This window comes from Callorhinus ursinus, unplaced genomic scaffold (genome assembly GCF_003265705.2).
Source record: "Callorhinus ursinus isolate GAN/ISIS: 27379988/994484 unplaced genomic scaffold, GSC_fseal_2.0 scaffold12, whole genome shotgun sequence".
Lineage (NCBI taxonomy): Eukaryota > Metazoa > Chordata > Mammalia > Carnivora > Otariidae > Callorhinus > Callorhinus ursinus.
This window is the reverse complement of record NW_027397074.1, coordinates 50,058,459-50,076,252: the sequence shown is the minus strand read 5'-3', so window position 1 is coordinate 50,076,252 and position 17,794 is coordinate 50,058,459. Positions and strand designations below refer to the sequence as shown.

The 17,794-nt window shown below is 34.9% G+C and overlaps 1 protein-coding gene across 2 annotated transcripts in view; it reads right to left on the bottom strand.

Moving 5' to 3' along the window:
- Positions 1-17,794, bottom strand: part of SEPTIN7 (septin 7) — a 110,380-nt gene that overhangs the window by 29,641 nt on the left and 62,945 nt on the right. For both annotated transcript variants that reach the window (XM_073899068.1, XM_073899069.1), the window contains exons 3-5: positions 15,076-15,182; positions 2,863-2,963; positions 1,808-1,942 (exon numbers count right to left, since the gene is read on the bottom strand). In XM_073899068.1, the coding sequence (XP_073755169.1) occupies positions 1,808-1,942; positions 2,863-2,963; positions 15,076-15,182 (343 nt within the window). The remainder of the gene's footprint in view (positions 1-1,807; positions 1,943-2,862; positions 2,964-15,075; positions 15,183-17,794) is intronic.

Sequence of the window (17,794 nt, the reverse complement as noted above, 5' to 3'; positions counted from 1 at the left end):
GACACTAGCTGGGCCGAGGTGGGGGACACTGAAAATACAATGTTGGACCAATTTATAATTACTCCAAAACAGGACCCCTCAAAAAAGGGAATCTAGGGACTACCAGATAAGACAGAAAGGACCTGATTCATCTATTAGACTGCCTAGAATTTCAGTCTGTAGTGAACAGGAGATTAGGAACTCTCTACATAAATTCAGTGTTTTATTCTTTTACTTACTCCACAATAACACATCCCAATGGGCAAAACTTTGTTCCATGCCTAAAAGTAGTTAAGATGAGAAACTATTCAAAAGCACATTTTTATACCTAGAAAACAAAAATTTTGAATCCCCATCTCTTATGACAAATAAGAAGTGGCCCAAAAGTACTACACATCGTTTGAATCATTAAAAAAAAAAAAAAAATTTTTCTTTTAATCTTATTTCCCATGCAATTTTAAGAAATATACTTTTCCCCAGGGATAGAAGGAATGTGATTTCATGAGAATTACTAAATCTTGGAGAGAGTCCAAAAGATCTAAAATAATAAAACTGGATAAAAACTGACAAATTTCTAGTGACTACAGAGCAGTTAAGATTTTACTTGTTGGCTTCCAAGAAAAAGCCCTAACAAGTTAATGATATGATAGAATAGAATGATTAAAAAAAAATACATAAATTCAGGAAGAAGCTAGTAGGTACTCGTAAAAGGCTATATATAGTGTGTTGTGTTTTTGAGATTATTTTTTTGAGCCTTTTAAGATGAGTCAATTTTGCACATTAAATATAAACTTCTAAGAACACTGCAGAAGAGTATCAGAAACAAAAGAAGAAACATTTGCACCGCTATAATCTGACAGTGCAAAAATGGTAAACTACATAATTAAGACTTTTTGCTCAACCACGATAATGATAATGGGCATTGGCTTATCTAGGAAAATGGTGGAGAAAGCAGCAGAAAATAGAAGAGAAAGGTACTGTTATGAAGGAACTAGTTTATACCACTGTAATCTGAGGTGGTGTAATGCTATTTAGTGTGATGCTATATAATATTCCAGTTCTTTTTGGTAGAGAGATAGCAGCTCTAATCATCAGGTGGCTGAGCTATGCAGAGTCATCTACCCAAAGAAAAAGACTGAAGGGGGAGTAAATACAAACATCTGCAGTTGATAGTGACACATATCTACTCAAATGACAAAGGAAGTACAAACAATAAAAAAAGGAATAGAGGCTGGCCATACTAACAAAAAGAATAATCAGATCATATGAATGTCCAGATACTTACATTTAAACTCCTAATAAGTAGAAGGTTAGCACAGATGATATGAAACTTAAATAACATGACTGTGATAGCTAAGATGAAACAGAGTCAAAGAAACTTAGTGAAGAAATAAACGACATGTAAGAACTTAGGTACTTAATTTTTTTTATAATCTTTTCCATCAGATGCATAGTAAAAACGTCTTTGGAGTTTCTTAGAATATGTCTAAGCTAATTATTATAGCTGTTCCTCATTATTTGGTAGTTCAATTTGTGGCAAGAGGTCAAGACGGGAAGCTAAACTAGCCACACTGAGACATTAAACCATGATGGAAACACTGTTTCTTATAGTGAAGCAGGTAAAAAAGCCTTATGTGTGAACTAAGAAGTAAAATGAGCTCATCTAGGACTTAAAAAGTGTTTTTTATAAGCCATTTTTATATAGAATTTGGGATTTCACAACTGGTTAGTTAAATGTACTCCACAGAAATCTGGATTACTAAAATATACACCCAAAGTTCAGTAATAATAAGCAAAAGCAAGTTATCAGAATTATCAAAATACCGACCCATGTCCTGAAGGAGCAATGAAGTATAAGCAACACTGCACCCTGTTGTCAGGCATCTGACGTCTGTTCACTCGAGATTCTGCATTTAGGTAGTCCTCAAATTTACTATCAATGTAGTCAATAACAGGCTGCCAGCTATAGAAAACAGATAAATAAAATAATTAAGTTTCAATTTACATATGAATGTGCAACTGATGACTGTTCAAGTAATCAATATTTTTAAATGGGCAAAACCAATCAAACCAGTGGAAGAGATCTCAAATTTTTCTACCTATACTGATTCAAAAAAAATATTAATTACATTGAATAAATCTTGATTCCAGTATTTCTAAACTTTCCAAATCAAAGAAAATTAATTATAGTCAAAGCACAACCAAATTATCATATTATTTGCACTTGTAAGTATAGAGTATATTTCAAATGAAAAGATTAAATAATACAAAAACCTCATGATGAACTTATTTAGGTATTTTTTTTTATTATGTTATGTTAGTCACCATACAGTACATCATTAGTTTTTGATGTAGTGTTCCATGATTATTTAGGTGTTTTAAAAGTTGACACAGAAATTTACTTCAAAAACAATGTGGTACTCAAAGAAAAATTTAAATATTGTTTATAAGATACTAAGGTATTTCCAAATAGAATGTCATGAATGTTTTCTTAACTTATGACCTGGAAAAACTGAACATTTAAAATTAGGCTTAAATTAGGATGTGATAGAAAATAATACATACAATAAATGGATAAAATTATAGTAGACAATAGAAAGTTTTAACTTCCTTATAATATCGAGAATTCTTGTTATCTATACTGTCTTGGAATTTGTCTTCAAAATAATTCTATGACAGGTATTATCTCTATTTTATAGAAATCAGTTCAGAGAAGTTAAGCAACATTTTCAAGTAAGTGGCAAAGTTGGTAAAAGAACTCGAGTCACATCACTTAAAAGTTCAGTGACTTTTGCTAAAATTAGTTTAAAAATCTTAAGCAGAAAAAGTCTAACCACCGATACTCCAAATGCAATATAAAGCAGTGACGACAACCCTTCTTACCAATTACTATTATCCACCGCATCTCCAAATCCTGGGGTATCAACTATTGTGAGCAGCAACTGAACACCACCTTCTTTGATTAAAACTTTGGATTGTTCCACCTGTAAGAGTCATTGGTACAGATATTAATACCACACATTACACCTGTGGTTTCCTACAAGGTAAGAGGCAGGGGATGAGCATTAATCAAAACCAACTGGGAAATTTTTACAAACAAAATACGCACCCCACATTTTCTTTAGAATCAATTACTGCGGTTACTAGAAATCCTGGTTACTTGAAAGAAAAGCACATATATAAATAGTGGGTTTATGGTTTATAATTGACATAAAGAAGGAAAACAGGAACTGAGAAAAAGTAATAGTCACTAAAGCCATATAATATTCATATAATCTAAATGCGTATCTAATAATATAAATAATGTGCCTGAATGATTTGGTAATTCATAGAAATCAAATGCAATTAACCAGACAAGTACATCTAATGTACCATTTACAGTAAATGTTTTCCTGGACTATCTCCTTCTAGTTTGGTCCAAATCAATTACTCAAGTTAACTTATTACCATTCCCAAATCTTTCTCAGCATGGCCATAATTATTTACACTTGCGTTGATGATATGGCTAAGATCCAATTCTCTTCTCAAATATTATACTGCACATTTAGACCAAAGCAATCAGCAAAGGTGCAGGCACTGAAAAAAAAAAATCCTACTCTGATTAAAATCTTTGGTTCTCTTTACAATTTGTAAAAATATTCTATTTGAGAAAGGGTATTGGACTTAAACAATGCCAAACAGTTCCTCCTACAATCTAAGATTTTCTGTAACCCCAAGCTGTGTATCAGAACATATAAATCATTCATCTTGGGCATATGCTGCTGCTAGATAAAGTAAACACTGATTCAAACCTTTTAGGGGAATATTGCCTCAGAAAAACACAGGTTTTCATTCAATGTACATTTATATCAAGGGCTAATTAAGACTAGAAGCTCTACGTATACTGACAGGCTAATTTAAGAGAGAAGAATTAGACTCAAATTTTAAGTGTTAACTGCCATAAGATGGTACGAATTAAGGAATTAAGTACTATTAAGACTTAAGGGAAAAATCATCAACATGTGAAAAGCAACTTCAGCTATTTATGTTTTGGAAAGGAAAAGTGACTAATTTCTAGGTAGAAAAAGTTGGGTGTATCTTTTGGGATTACAGATATGATGTCTTTTCATTTTCCTTTGGCAATTTTTACAGAGGCTAGCATGAAGAGACTGAGGAACTAAGACTGAGATTGCTGAGCAAGAAAGTCTATGGTAGCACTGTCCAACAGAACTTTCTGAGATGATGCAAATGTTCTGTATCTGCACTGTCCAATATAGTAAATGCTTGCCATGGTGGCTACTTAGCCCTTGAAATGTGACTACAGCAACAGAGGAGCTGAATTAACTATTTAATTTGAATCAACTTAAATTTAATTTAAATAAACACATGTGGCTGGTGACACTGAATTGGACAGTACAGGTCTATGGCAACCAAAAGTTATTTTGTTAAAAAAATAATATTAAAAAAAAAAAATCTTGGGTGCCTGGGTGGCTCAGTTGGTTAAGCAACTGCCTTCGGCTCAGGTCATGATCCCGGAGTCCTGGGATGGAGTCCCACATCAGGCTCCCGGCTCAGCAGGGAGCCTGCTTCTCTCCTCTCATGCTGTTTTTCTCTCCCTCTCTCTCAAATAAATAAATAAAATCTTTAAAAAAAAAAAATAAAGATAAAATACTTTAAAAAAAAATCTTGTTAAAATTGAAAACACTGCCTGAGATTTGGACATGTATGTCCATGGAGGGGCTTCTAATCTTTTAGACAAATAAGAGGCAAAGGTCTTATCTTTTAGACCAAAGGTCTTTATACTGCTTTAATCCTAGTGTGAACCACCAGTGGAAATTCTGAACATCCCAAATATATTTATTCATATCTACCAAATATATACAATTGGAAATCCGTTAATAAATACTAACACAGTATTAATTCTCTGTAGATTAAAAAAGTAAGTATCAATAAATAGGGTTCTTAATATTTCCTGGCCATTTTCACTATCAATAATGGATGTGAATGCTTAGAAGATCACTGTTTCACACCACATAGCTAAGATAATACATCTAGTCTGATATGAGGTTACTCTCATAACATGAGAAAGCAAAATGAGGAAATAATCAGACTTACCAGTGTTAGATTTTCAAAACTTAAAAAAATTATGTTAAATAAAAAATTATTTAAGAAATTTTTAAAATTATATTATGTCATGTGACTTACAAAGTTTGTATTTTATATATATATGGTTGTCCTCTAGTCAAAAGACAATTGAGTTGTCATTATATATCAATTAAAAAATGGTCAATCTCCAACATCTCAATATATTTTGAATTTGCTTCCATTTCCTTCATAAAAACAGCTTATTCATTTATGGTAACTGTCACTGAAGCAGAAATATCCAAAGTAATCATTCCATCCCTGTACCTAATAATTCTTTTAAATGACATAGCACTATATATTAGAAACTGATGCAAAATACAATTGTTCTACATGAATCATCTCCCAATTTTACTCCAAACCATTTCTGGTTCCCTTATTACTAAGCAAAGCCCATTTCTATCTTCAATAATAGGTTGTATACTAATCACACCATACCATCTTAAATTTTAAGATCCTTGTTTCCTTGTTTTTGTTTTTATCATCAGTTTAACAACGTAATTGTTTACAGACATAAAAAAAATTAAGATCTGTATTTTAAATACTTTAAAGAGTCTGTTTATAAAAGGACTTTTCTGGCCTATGAAATTCTATGTATCCATACATGGTCAAATAGAAAGAAGAAGGCAACATATGGAAGAGATCCAGAAAACTTAACTGTAAACTAGTGCCATTCACAGTATCTGACTGTATCCTGTCATCTGGTTTTGCAAGTATCCTCATGGGATCCATGGAAAACAAATTAGTTCAAGTCCAGGAATTTCAAACTTTTCTTAAGAAATCTATTCCAAATGGCCACTTTCCCATGCACTTTACTTAAGCAGGTCACATCAGCATATTTCATGGCATCACTCAAAGTTCTCTAAGATTAAATGCATAATTTAATACTGAAGGAATGAATCAAGGGTATTTTCAATTACGTGTTTCTCTCTGAAAAATAAAACTGAAGCCCATTATATTGTTTAATTAATTTACTGAGGCCTCTTTTGGACTCTTTTCCCAGAAATCCAAGACACTCTTTTTTCTAATGTTGTTCCGTTTTCCAACCTGAGAAAAAAATTAAGCCTTCGGTGTTTCCATAGCTTCTTTTCTTTCATTTTCATAACACCGTTAAAAGTTTTATAACCTAATGGTTAAGAGCTACTTGTTAAGGTAAGTACAAAGTGTTACTTAATTAACTATATTAAATTTCAAGGAGAGGGTTAAGATTTTCTGTCAGGAGCTTACCCCTCTACCCAAACGTGTTCAGGAGGTGGCATTACAGCCAAAGCTCTGCAGGGACTTGGGACAACAGAGACTTAAACAGCCTGAGATATTCCACTTGGCTCAAAGACAAAAACTATCTATTTTGATTATTTAATGCCTGATAATTAAATAAGTTAGACAGATATTTAAGATAAATAAATATAAGATATATAATATCTATATTAAATACTTAAATACTTCATTATGTTCCACAAGAAACTAAGAAGCAATGACCAATAGTAGAATCGTTATGCCTAAAGATTATTGCCTTCTAATCAAGACCCTGACCTAGTTTATTAAGAAAGCTGATCCAGGGGGGCGCCTGGGTGGCTCAGTCGGTTAAGCTTCTGCCTTTGGCTCAGGTCATGATCCCGGGGTCCTGGGATCGAGCCCCGCATCGGGCTCCCTGCTCCGCGGGAAGACTGCTTCTCCCTCTCCCACTCCCCCTGGCTTGTGTTCCCTCTCTTGCTGTCTCTCTCTGTCAAATAAATAAAATCTTTATTAAAAAAAGAAAGAAAGAAAGAAAGAAAGCTGATCCAGGGATGCCTGGGTGGCTCAGCCAGTTAAGCGTCTGCCTTTGGCTCAGGTCATGATCCAAGGGTCCTGGGATGGAGTCCCAAATCGGGCTCCCTGCTCATCGGGAGCCTGCTTCTCCTTCTACCCCTCCCCCCCACAAATCATTACACCTCATTTCCCCTGACTCCTTACACTGAGATCTTAAGTTCCTTGTCCCTTCCATGTTCTATTAGCGACCCTCCTCCTAAACCCTTTATTTCTTTTTCCTTTCCAGCTCAGATATCTTTCTGTTCCACAAAATTCATGAACTTCAATTTGACAGGAATTTCCCTGCTATCCAATAATCCTTCTATGTGCTCGCTAGTCTCACGCCTCTCTCATTTCCCAGTATGGCTCTTTACCCTACTGTTTGTCACCATGCTCAGCAAAGTACCTCATCTCTATAGGAAGACAAGAGCATCCCCAATTTGTTTGAAGCAACAGTCTTTCCTTCTATTCAGTGGAATAGATCCCTTTCTTCCTAAGGATAATTTCTCAATCTATACCAGGAAACTGATTACTCCATATTAGAGTCATATTGACAACTGTTTAGACTATTTACCCTTTATTTTCAACCTCTCATCTCTTAGGGATTAACTCCCCACAGGATATAAACATTCTCAGGTCTTTTTTGGAAACAAAAACCAAACGACTCTCTCAGTACCCTACATTCAACCTCTAGGTATTCACTTTCTTCACCTCCTTCATAGGCATCCCATCATCAGTGCCTCATTTACTACTCACTTCTCAAACAAGTACCATCTTGCCCTCCATTCCTACTACTTCACTATAAGCTACCTTGCCAAGGTAATCTATAGCACTTCACAGCAGCATATTCTCACCAAATCATATTTGTTTGCTATATCCTTCTTGTGATTGGCTTAAGAACTTTGATTATGTCTATCATCACTTGTAGCCTCAAAACCTGGTATAAGATAAACATTCAAATGTCTGTTCTATGCATGGTTCAAAAAACGATCAATATTGGACCAATATCAACAAGAGAGTTTCCTAACTGGGGTTTATATAAACGTCTCAAGGAGTCTATAAAACATTACCTTAGGGATAGGATTCATTGCTTTCATCTTTTCTCACTTCCAAAATTTTTATACCCACTTAATCTGCAAAAGTGATTTGTAGGACTTCATAAACCAAGAAAAAAAGTTTTTTAAAGGGGACAATATAAGGTTGCCAACTAAGAACTTAAAAAAAATGAAACAAAACTAACACTCTTGGGGTGCCTGGGTGACTCAGCTGGCTGAGTGTCTGACTCTTGATTTCAGCTCAGGTCATGATCTTGGGGTCCTGAGATCAAGCCCTGCACTGGGCTCTGCGCTCAGTGGGGCGTCTGCTGGAGATTTTTTCTCTCCCTCTCCCTTTGTCCCTCCCCCGCTCTCACATACTCTCTCTCTCAAGTGAATAAATAAATCTTTAAAAAAAAATCTAACACTCTCATTTCACAAAAGAAATTGAAACGATTTAGTCTCAGAATAAAGGACAGTCTTTCCCTTGGAGATAGTTGGTAACCTTCCACAGACTTAAAATATGATTCAAAAATTTTCAAATGTAACAAAATTATAAAATTTGCTACTATACATACAACTCTGTATGTAGTATTTTTCTTAAAACTTTGTTAATCTGAGGATCTATTTTTGAGAATGGAACATGAAGTAGAACAAGTATTCAATTCTTTCTATCACTTCATTTTCATCAGTCTATTAACAAAAAAATATATGAATAAAAACAGAAGTTACAGGTACTATTTCATTCAATGTGAAATATTCTGAAAGAATGAAGGATAAGCAGTACCCTCTCTAACTTCTTTCCAGAGAGACAGGATAAAACCAGTTTTTATCAGGCTAGAAACACTGCAGAGCAGTGGTTCTCAAAGTATAGTATTCCGACTGGCAGATGCACAGTCTAGGAACTTATTAGAAACAAATTCTTTGGGCCCTGCCTCAAACCTATTAAATAGCAAACTCTGAGGGGAGAGGAACTCAGCAATCTGTTTTAGCAAGCCTTCCAAGTGACTGTGGTGTACACTCAAGTTTGAGAACCATCTATATAAAGAACTCTAGGACTACAGTGTTGGCTCACATTTGGAGCTGCAGCACTCAGTCCTGAGGCCCAAGACAGGACATTGGGAATTAATCACAAAGGACTTCTATTTAATACTGAAAATTCCATTCAAATCAGAACCACTGATATACAGGAAGCTCAGAACCATCTCTCTGTTCAGTGTAGACACCTTCCCTTTCCTTCCAAGACTGCAAATGTGAAGGAATTTCTTGTGATACCAGTCTCTCTCTCTTTTATTTTTAAAGATTTTATTTATTTACTTGGCAGAGAGACACAGCGAGAGAGGGAACACAAGCAGAAGGAGTGGAAGAGGGAGAAACAGGCTCCCCGCACAGCAGGGAGCCCAATGCCGGCTCAATCCCAGGACCCTGGGATCATGACCTGAGCCAAAGGCAGATGCTTAACGACTGAGCCTCCCAGGTGCCCCATGATACCAGTCTCTTATAAATAAATAATGCTCAGGGAGATTATGAGATCACGGTCTTTATTAAAATCTCACTCCCTACCTTGCTACATCACAGGATTTTTCTTTTTGTCTTCCCCCCCCTCCCAACAGTTTGGAAGGGTTTCAGAAAGCCTTCAGGTCAGGGAAATTGCAGACACTTGCCTTTTGAAACTCAGGATTTTATGTTTCTCCTGGTCTGATATGTCTGGGCTGAGATGTAATACTTCTGAGCACCTTCCACTGAAAGAATTTATGAGCTTCCAAGAGGAGATTATCTGCTAGATTACTGAGCTTGGTGAAGAGCCAGTCAACTGTAAAAGAAAACTACCTTCTATTTTCTAAATAAACGGAATGACTCAGAACATGTTATGTTCTCTCCTGGATAAATGAGGAAGAGAGTACACAGGATTCTTCAATTTGTTTCAAGTACATGAAGGAATACCTCCATGGTACAGTCAGGAAAGAGTACTTCTCTGCGATTCTAGTCAGAATCTATCCAGTTCTCAGATGTTATAGGTCTTACTTTTGGTAAAAAGAGGAGATTTAAGAGTGATACACAGGCCTTTGTCTTAAAAATCTTACTAGAGATACTCTGAAGCCCTAATTACTCCTTTGTTTTCAAAAAAAGGGAGAGTTGGGAAGATATTCACAATTGAAGAGAACACTATTGAAATGTTAGCTTAAAAGAAGGTTGAGTTTAAACAGGATTACTTGGGAGACAAGCAAATGTAAAAACAATTCTAACAAACTGAGAGCCTCTCCCATCGTCTTTAACAGATGCTAGCCTGAGAGAAATTATCTTCAGTATCTGAAATGTAAGATGCAATTATCTAGATAAGGAACTCTTCCAAATCAAGGAGAAAAAGATAGGAAATATTAAGATGATCAAAACACTTCAATGAAATCTGAATAGTTAATGAGTATAAAAGACATGTTCAACCTCATAAGAAATCAAAGAAAATTAACTGAAACAATAAAATACCTTTATACTTAATGTACACAGACATACAACAGAAACGAGTGTCCAGGTCCACTAAAAGAATGTATAAAAATATTCATGGTGGTAAAAAAAAAAAAAATGAAAACCCAAATGCTTATCTACAACAGAATATAATTTATGATATAATCATATGATGGAATGTTATACAACAATGAAGAAGAACTACAGCTACACAGCACAAATACCACAGACATAATATGCAGTGAAAGAAATCAGACACAAAAAAGTATATATCTAAATGAAGTTCAAGAAAGGCAAAATTAATCTATAGAGACAGAAGTCAGAAAGCTATTTATATTTGGAGTTGGGTGGTGTAATATTGACTGAGAGGAGGCACAAGGAAACCTTCCAGGGTGCTAGAAATGTACTACAGTATCTGAATCTGCGTGATAATTACCTGGATACACACACGCACACACACACACACACACAAGTTCATCAAGCTTTATGCTAAAATTTGTGCCCTTTTAGTATAAAACTACAAAATTATTTTAAAAATTTTTCTCAAGAAAAAAATAGAAAATTTTAAAAAAGCTGTCAAAGTTAAAACTTCAAAAAAACTCATTTAAAATTATTTCACTTATTCTAGTGATTTACAAAACTTCACAGACGAAGAAAGAAAGATTAACAAACCTTCAAAAATCATCAAATTTTAAAATATCCCAACTAAACGCGAAGTCTTACATATTTTTAAAACTGTTCAGTCATTCAACAAATACTGGATGCTAATATGTAACAGATGCACTTCTAAGAACTGAGTTTAAGCAGTGAATAAAATGAAGTTCCTGCCTTCACAGAGCTTACAAATTTAGAGCCAGGGTAGGGACTGGAAGGAGTTTATAAGGTGGCCAGGCAAGGCCTCACTGAGAGATTAACTTTTAAGCAGAGAACTGATGAAAATTAGGGAGCAAGCCATGAGGAAATCTCAGGGAAGAACATTGCAGGTAGAAAAACAAGAAGTGGAAAGAACCTGAAGTAGCTTTGGCCTGTTCAAAGAAGAGCAAGGATGATGGTTTAGTCAGAGGAGAATAAGCCAAAATCAGAAAAGTGTAGGAAACAGGTTATAGAGAGGGATGGGGTCTCCTAGATATTATAAGGGTCTCCTAGATATTATAAGGACTTTGGCCTTCCTCTGTAAAAGAAGACTCTGATTACTTTGTTAAAAAGATTGGGATGATGGCCAAGAATCATGTCAGAGAGGTGAATTAGGAGGTTATTGTAATAATCTAGGCAGAGAGATGATGGAGCCCTGGATATGAGCAGTACAAGAAAGTAGGATTCTGGATATATTGTGAAAGTAGAGGTAACAGGATTTGTTGATGGACTGCCTGTGGATTTAGAGAGAAAAAGGGAGTTAAGGATGGCCCCAAGTTTTTTGGTTTGAGCAACTGGTTTAGGGTAGACAGTACCATATAGTCTATCAGTATTTTTAATAAATTTGTTTGGCAAATTTATTTTTGGCATAAGGACTTCTAGGGGACAGATTTTTGTTGAACTGACCTAGAACCAATTCTTAATATGAATCTTATTGCTCATAAATACTTTTTATCTTTGGCATTTATATTTTCTTTTCTGACAGGCATTTAAAAAAGTTATAAAAGTATGTTCACTGTATAAAATTGAGAAGATAAAAGGAAAAAGATTCAGTCTCACAATATGGAGAATCACTGATGATAATATGATAAAGAATTCTATTTAATATCCTTTTTACAATATGTGGACCATGACAGAATACACACAGTTGTAATTACATTACAAGCAATCTCTCATTATTTAAGCAAATACTTTACTACAGAGTATGACAGGTTAGATTTTTATATGTTGAATTCCTAAAATTGCAAGTGCTGATACTTTCATGTGTTCAGGCACTGATAAAAATCACTGCATGGATGAATTAAGAAAGCTAGAATATTGTTCTTTTGTCTTTATTAAGCAAAGTAAAATAAAACATGGTAAGGTACAAAATTTTCATGAGTTAATTTGCTTCCTTCCATCATCCACCCAGCAGTAGTTTATTGGAATTTCAAGCTTAATATTTAAAGGGAAGTCCTTACCCTTGAGTCCAGACTGCAAATTCAAACCTAACAAGCAACAGCAAACACCATGTATGTACTATTTGAGATTTAGAAAGTAAAACAAAAAAAAAATCCCTTCCTGTAAGTATCCCTTACTAGTCCGCATCAGCTGAATCAGCCCTTTATTGCTTATAGAGGCATTTTTTGTTATATTTTAACTATTTTCACATATTAATAATTATGATGAAGAGATGACTTCACTGACCAAATCATTTTGTCCTCATTTTGTCTAAATTGCCTAAGTGGGAAACTATCTCCCTTTGTAAGATTTTTAAAGGAAAAGGTTAAAAAAAAAAAAGAAAACCAAAAACCTGTTGGATGAAACATTATTAAAAAGGGATATGTAGTAAAGGAAAGCTAATCCACCTATTAAGAACTGGTTAACCTATGAAACTAGCTTATATTAAATATCAACAGTATAGAGACAGCATAATTTAATAGAATATACACTAAACCAGACCACTTAGATTTGTATCCAGTTCTGTCACTCTAACTACGTGATTTCAGGGATATGACCATGTCCGTACCTCAATTTCCACATATGTAAAATGGCGGTAATAGTACCACTTACCTCATAAAGTTGTTCTAAGAATTAAATAAGTTAATGCATGTAAACTGATTGGAATAGTACCTAGAAGATGCTAATGACTTATTAATGCAAGCCTGGAGTTACACTATATGCCAGAACTACAAAGAGGACTCAGAAAATTTTCTCACCAGCAGTAATTACCAAGAACACTACTGGCAGGTACATGACCATTAAGATCTAACATATTTTAGACTATTTTTTTTTTTTTAGATTTTATTTATTTATTTAAGAGAGAGAGCATGAGTAGGGTAGAGGGCAGAGGGAGAAGCAGACTCCCCACTGAGCAGGGTGCCCGACACGGGGCTCGATTCTGGGACTCCAGGATAGTGACCTGACCCATAGGCAGATGCTTAAGCAACTGAGTCACCCAGGTGCCCCTAGACTAAATATTCTTGAACTTGGGAATCTATACTGTGGGATTTCTTTAACATTTCTACATACAAAGTTTACTTATCTTGAATTTAAATACCTAAATTAAAAAATTAAAAGTTCCTCTTCTTGCTTAGGGTTAAAATATCCAACACTGATCACCAAATAAATAAGCAATGTAGTGTCAAGGTTTTAGAATACATTTTTGCAAGTAATCTGAAATTTCAAGCTCTATGAAGGATACAAAAAAACTCCTAAAACAGAGAAAAACTTTAAAAAAAAAATATTCACTTGACAAAATTACTTCAAGAATCTAATTACTAAACTGCACCTTGCAGTTTGATATGAGTTTCTGCCCAGAATTTCCAGACTTTCCTTCCACCTTGTACACTAGAATAATTACTACCAATCCTTCAAATCCACCTCCAGCCTGAATAAAGCCTGCTCCAGCGAGAACTATTCACTCCCTTCCTCTCTGCTTATGTGCTATGTATTACTATCGCACCAATCCACTAACAATTTTTGCAATTAATAGTTTAGAGGAGTGCTGTTTAACAAAAATGTAATGTGAGCCACATAATTTAAAACTTTTCAGTAGCCACTTTAAAAAGTAATAAAAGGTGAAATTAATGTATTTAATACAATATAACCAAAATATTATCACTGCAAAGTATAATCAATATAAAAAATTAGTAATAAGATCTTTTATATTCTTTTTTACATACTAAATTGTCAAAATCTGGGATGTATTTTATATTTGCATAACATCTCCATTTGGACTACCCACATTTTAAGAGTTTAACAGACACATGTGGCTACTGGCTACTGTACTGAACAGTGCAGATCTGGAGCCTAGAGCATTCTGTCATTTGAAGTGTGGTCTATGGGTCAGCAGCATCAGCATCACCTAAAATTTTTCAGAAATGCAGAATCTCAGCCCATCTCAGATTAAACTAAGTAAAACAGGAACTAAATTTAGCAAGCTGATCTGAACACACATTAAAGACTGAGAAGTACTAAATTAGACTACACATAGCTTGGGAGCCTTAACGAATTCCAACTGCCATTCATCTATCATATGGGACTATGCCACTGAGTAATATAGAACACTGTATTTAAATTAATTAATAAATTAAATTAATGACTTTTCTGCAAATCATGTTTTCTCTACACTGTCCATTAGCACATTCTCCAACAGTGGAAATACATCTGTACTACGCAAATTGGCCACATATGTCTACTGAGCACTTGAAATGTGACTGGTGTAACTGAGAAACTAAATTTTAGATTTTATTTGCTTTTAACTTATTCAAACTTAATAGCTAAGTATGGCAAGACCATGTTGGACAGTATAACTCTAGGGATATTATTTATTACATCACAGTATAATCTCTAGGAGGGTCCTAGGGACAAATTTAGAAGGTTCTAGTCAAGATAATTCCTCTAATTACCTGTGCTCACCCTCTCTCTTTTTAATCATCAATCAGGTTTACCACTTTACATCGGATGAGGCCAAATATAAAACCTGTCTCCAGGGAAGCATAATAAAAGTATTAGCATATGTTTTGTGTTAACATTACCCCAGCTTATCATCAATTAACAATACTAATGTACATACCTGTACAGTCTTTTTTATTCTATGGGATGGACCTGGATACTCTGGAGAATACAAATCTGTGAGGAATAATGAGTTGATTAATGTTGACTTCCCGAGTCCAGATTCACCTAAAAGAAATGGGGGAGGAAAAATGTGTTAAACTCGGCCACTTCATCAATCTTAAATATTCAACCAATACCATAATCAAAACTTGCTTTATACAAGTAATTCTTCATGGAACAAAGAAGTGACATTAGAAAACATACTATATAAAGACTCCCTATTAGAATAAGTTCTTTGTCCTCATTTTCTTATAAAGATAAAAGTATTGTATCTAAAATCTAATACAACAGTCTCCATTTTTAACAGTAATGTATTCCTAGAGACCAAAGTTAGTTATGAAAGAAACACCCAAGTTTGGATTATATATTGCTACTTCAGTGAAATAAAACATAAAAGTTAGGTGTAAACACTTATTATAGTCAATAATTAACGAACAACCAAAAAAAAGAAATCATGCAACTATAAAAAGCAGAAATCTGCTGATAAAAGAAGAAAAATTAATCACAATGCATCTCAGTATAAAAGTGAACCAGAAAAAAAGTACTTCCGATTTATTCATCCATGTACCAATCAGCTTAAGTATAAAGGGTACCTTTCCATAAACCAAATTCCAAAAACATCAGAGGTAATTACTTTTTATGGTGCTTCTGATTAAGGTAAGAGGTAGGAATGGAAGAAGGTAGAACACAATTTCCACTAAGATGAACATACTCTTCTTTAACCCTATATGTCAAGTTTAGTACAACATACCAAATATATAATTTTTACCAAAATATAAATAGCTTCAAGATATAAAATAAAACTAAATAAATTAAAAATCTTAACTGTAATTATCAATTAATATAGCACAGGATTAAAGAATCTAGTTATTATTAATAGTTCAGTTGGTTTAATAGGTACCTCTAGCCTAAATAACTGATGTCACAATATTAACATTACCATTTCTGTCTAGGTTGAGTTCTTTCTCTTTATATTGGCTCTCAAGAAAGTTAAGATCCATACTAGGTTGTCATGGCTTACCCCTTTGAATGAGGGGATGTCACTTTTTTCTAGATGTAAAAATTCTAGAAATTTCTAGGACAAAGGAAAATAAATTATAGGTTCTTCATACCTACTTCTTTCTTAACTCTTATGTACTGAATAAAGGAGTAAAGACTGGAATAAAACCCAAGCCTGTGGGGATAATCAGAAATACCTAGGCCTTGCAGACACTGCTGCCCTAGAGCCACCCTGCTATCTAGCCACGGTCAACCCTACCATGTTCTTCGACACTGCTGTGGGGTGCATCTCTTCCAGGCTGTTTGCAGACAAAGTTCTAAAAGACAGCAGAGAACTTTCATGGCCTGAGCACTGGGAAGAAAGGATTTGGTTCTAAAGGTCCCTGCTTTCACAGGATTATTTCAGGATTTATGTGCCAGGGTGGTGACTTCACAGGCCATATGGCACTGGCAGGAAGTCCATCTACAGGCAGAAATCTGATGATGAGCATTTCATCCTGAAGCACAAGGGTCTGGCGTCTTGTCCATGGCAAATGCTGGAACCAACACAAATGCTTCCCAGTTTTCATCCACACTGCCAACACTGAGTGGCTCAATAGCAAGCATGTGGTCTTTGGCCAGGTGAAAGAGGGCATGAATACTATGGAAGCCATGGAGTGCTTTGTATCCAGGAATGGCAAGACCAGCGAGATCACCATTGCTGTCTGTGGACAAATCTAATAAATTTGACTTGTGTTTTATTTTAAAAAAAAGAGAGAGAGAGAGAGAAGAAAAAGATTTACAATATTTTCATTTAGAAGCATAAATGAAAAATTTGAGTATCTGTAAAAATATTTTGGGATGTCAAATGTAAAAGTACACTAAATTTAAAAATTAACACTGTACTGACTGAAAGTATGTTTAGAGACCTTATTTTATTTAACTTTTTTTTTTTTTGTGGTACAGGATAGAAGAACAAGAGAAAGCAGGACAAAATGAAAGGTATGACAAAGGGGAAAAAAGCCTGAAAGGCAACACAACAAAATGTTAATAGTGGTTACTACAGAGTAGAATTGTAGGTAAGATTTTTTTTTCTTAGCTTTCTACATTTATGTGTGCTCTAAATTTCCTTCACTAACTTTACTTTATTTTTATAATTTAAAAAGCATTCTTGAGTGACATCAGCAAAATGACTAAGAAGTTCCAAGCCCTCAGAGAAACATCAAAAACGACTAGAAACTGGCTGAATTAACCTTACAGGAGCTCTGGAAAAAGTCAAAGATTTACAGCACCAAACAAATGCCCAGTCAAGAAAATGCCGTGAACAATAAAGTTCAGGTCATTTTCATTCGTTCATTCGTTCTTGCCCTATTCTCTATATGGTATGTCTGGGATTCAAGGAGACAGCAACCCAGTTCCACATTCTTCCCTCAAACCAGACGGAACAGGGCTGACTTTACTTAAAACATTCTAACTTCTCTAGGATCTGCCAGAAGGACTGGTCTGTCTAACTGGGATTTTTTTTTTTAAAGACTTTATTTATTTGACAGGAGAAACACAGTGAGAGAGGGAACACAAGCAGGGAGAGTGGGAGAGGAAGAAGCCGGCTTCCTGCAGAGAGCCCAATGTGGGGCTTGATCCCAGGACCCTGGGACCACGACCTGAGCCGAAGGCAGACGGCTTAACGACTGAGCCATCCA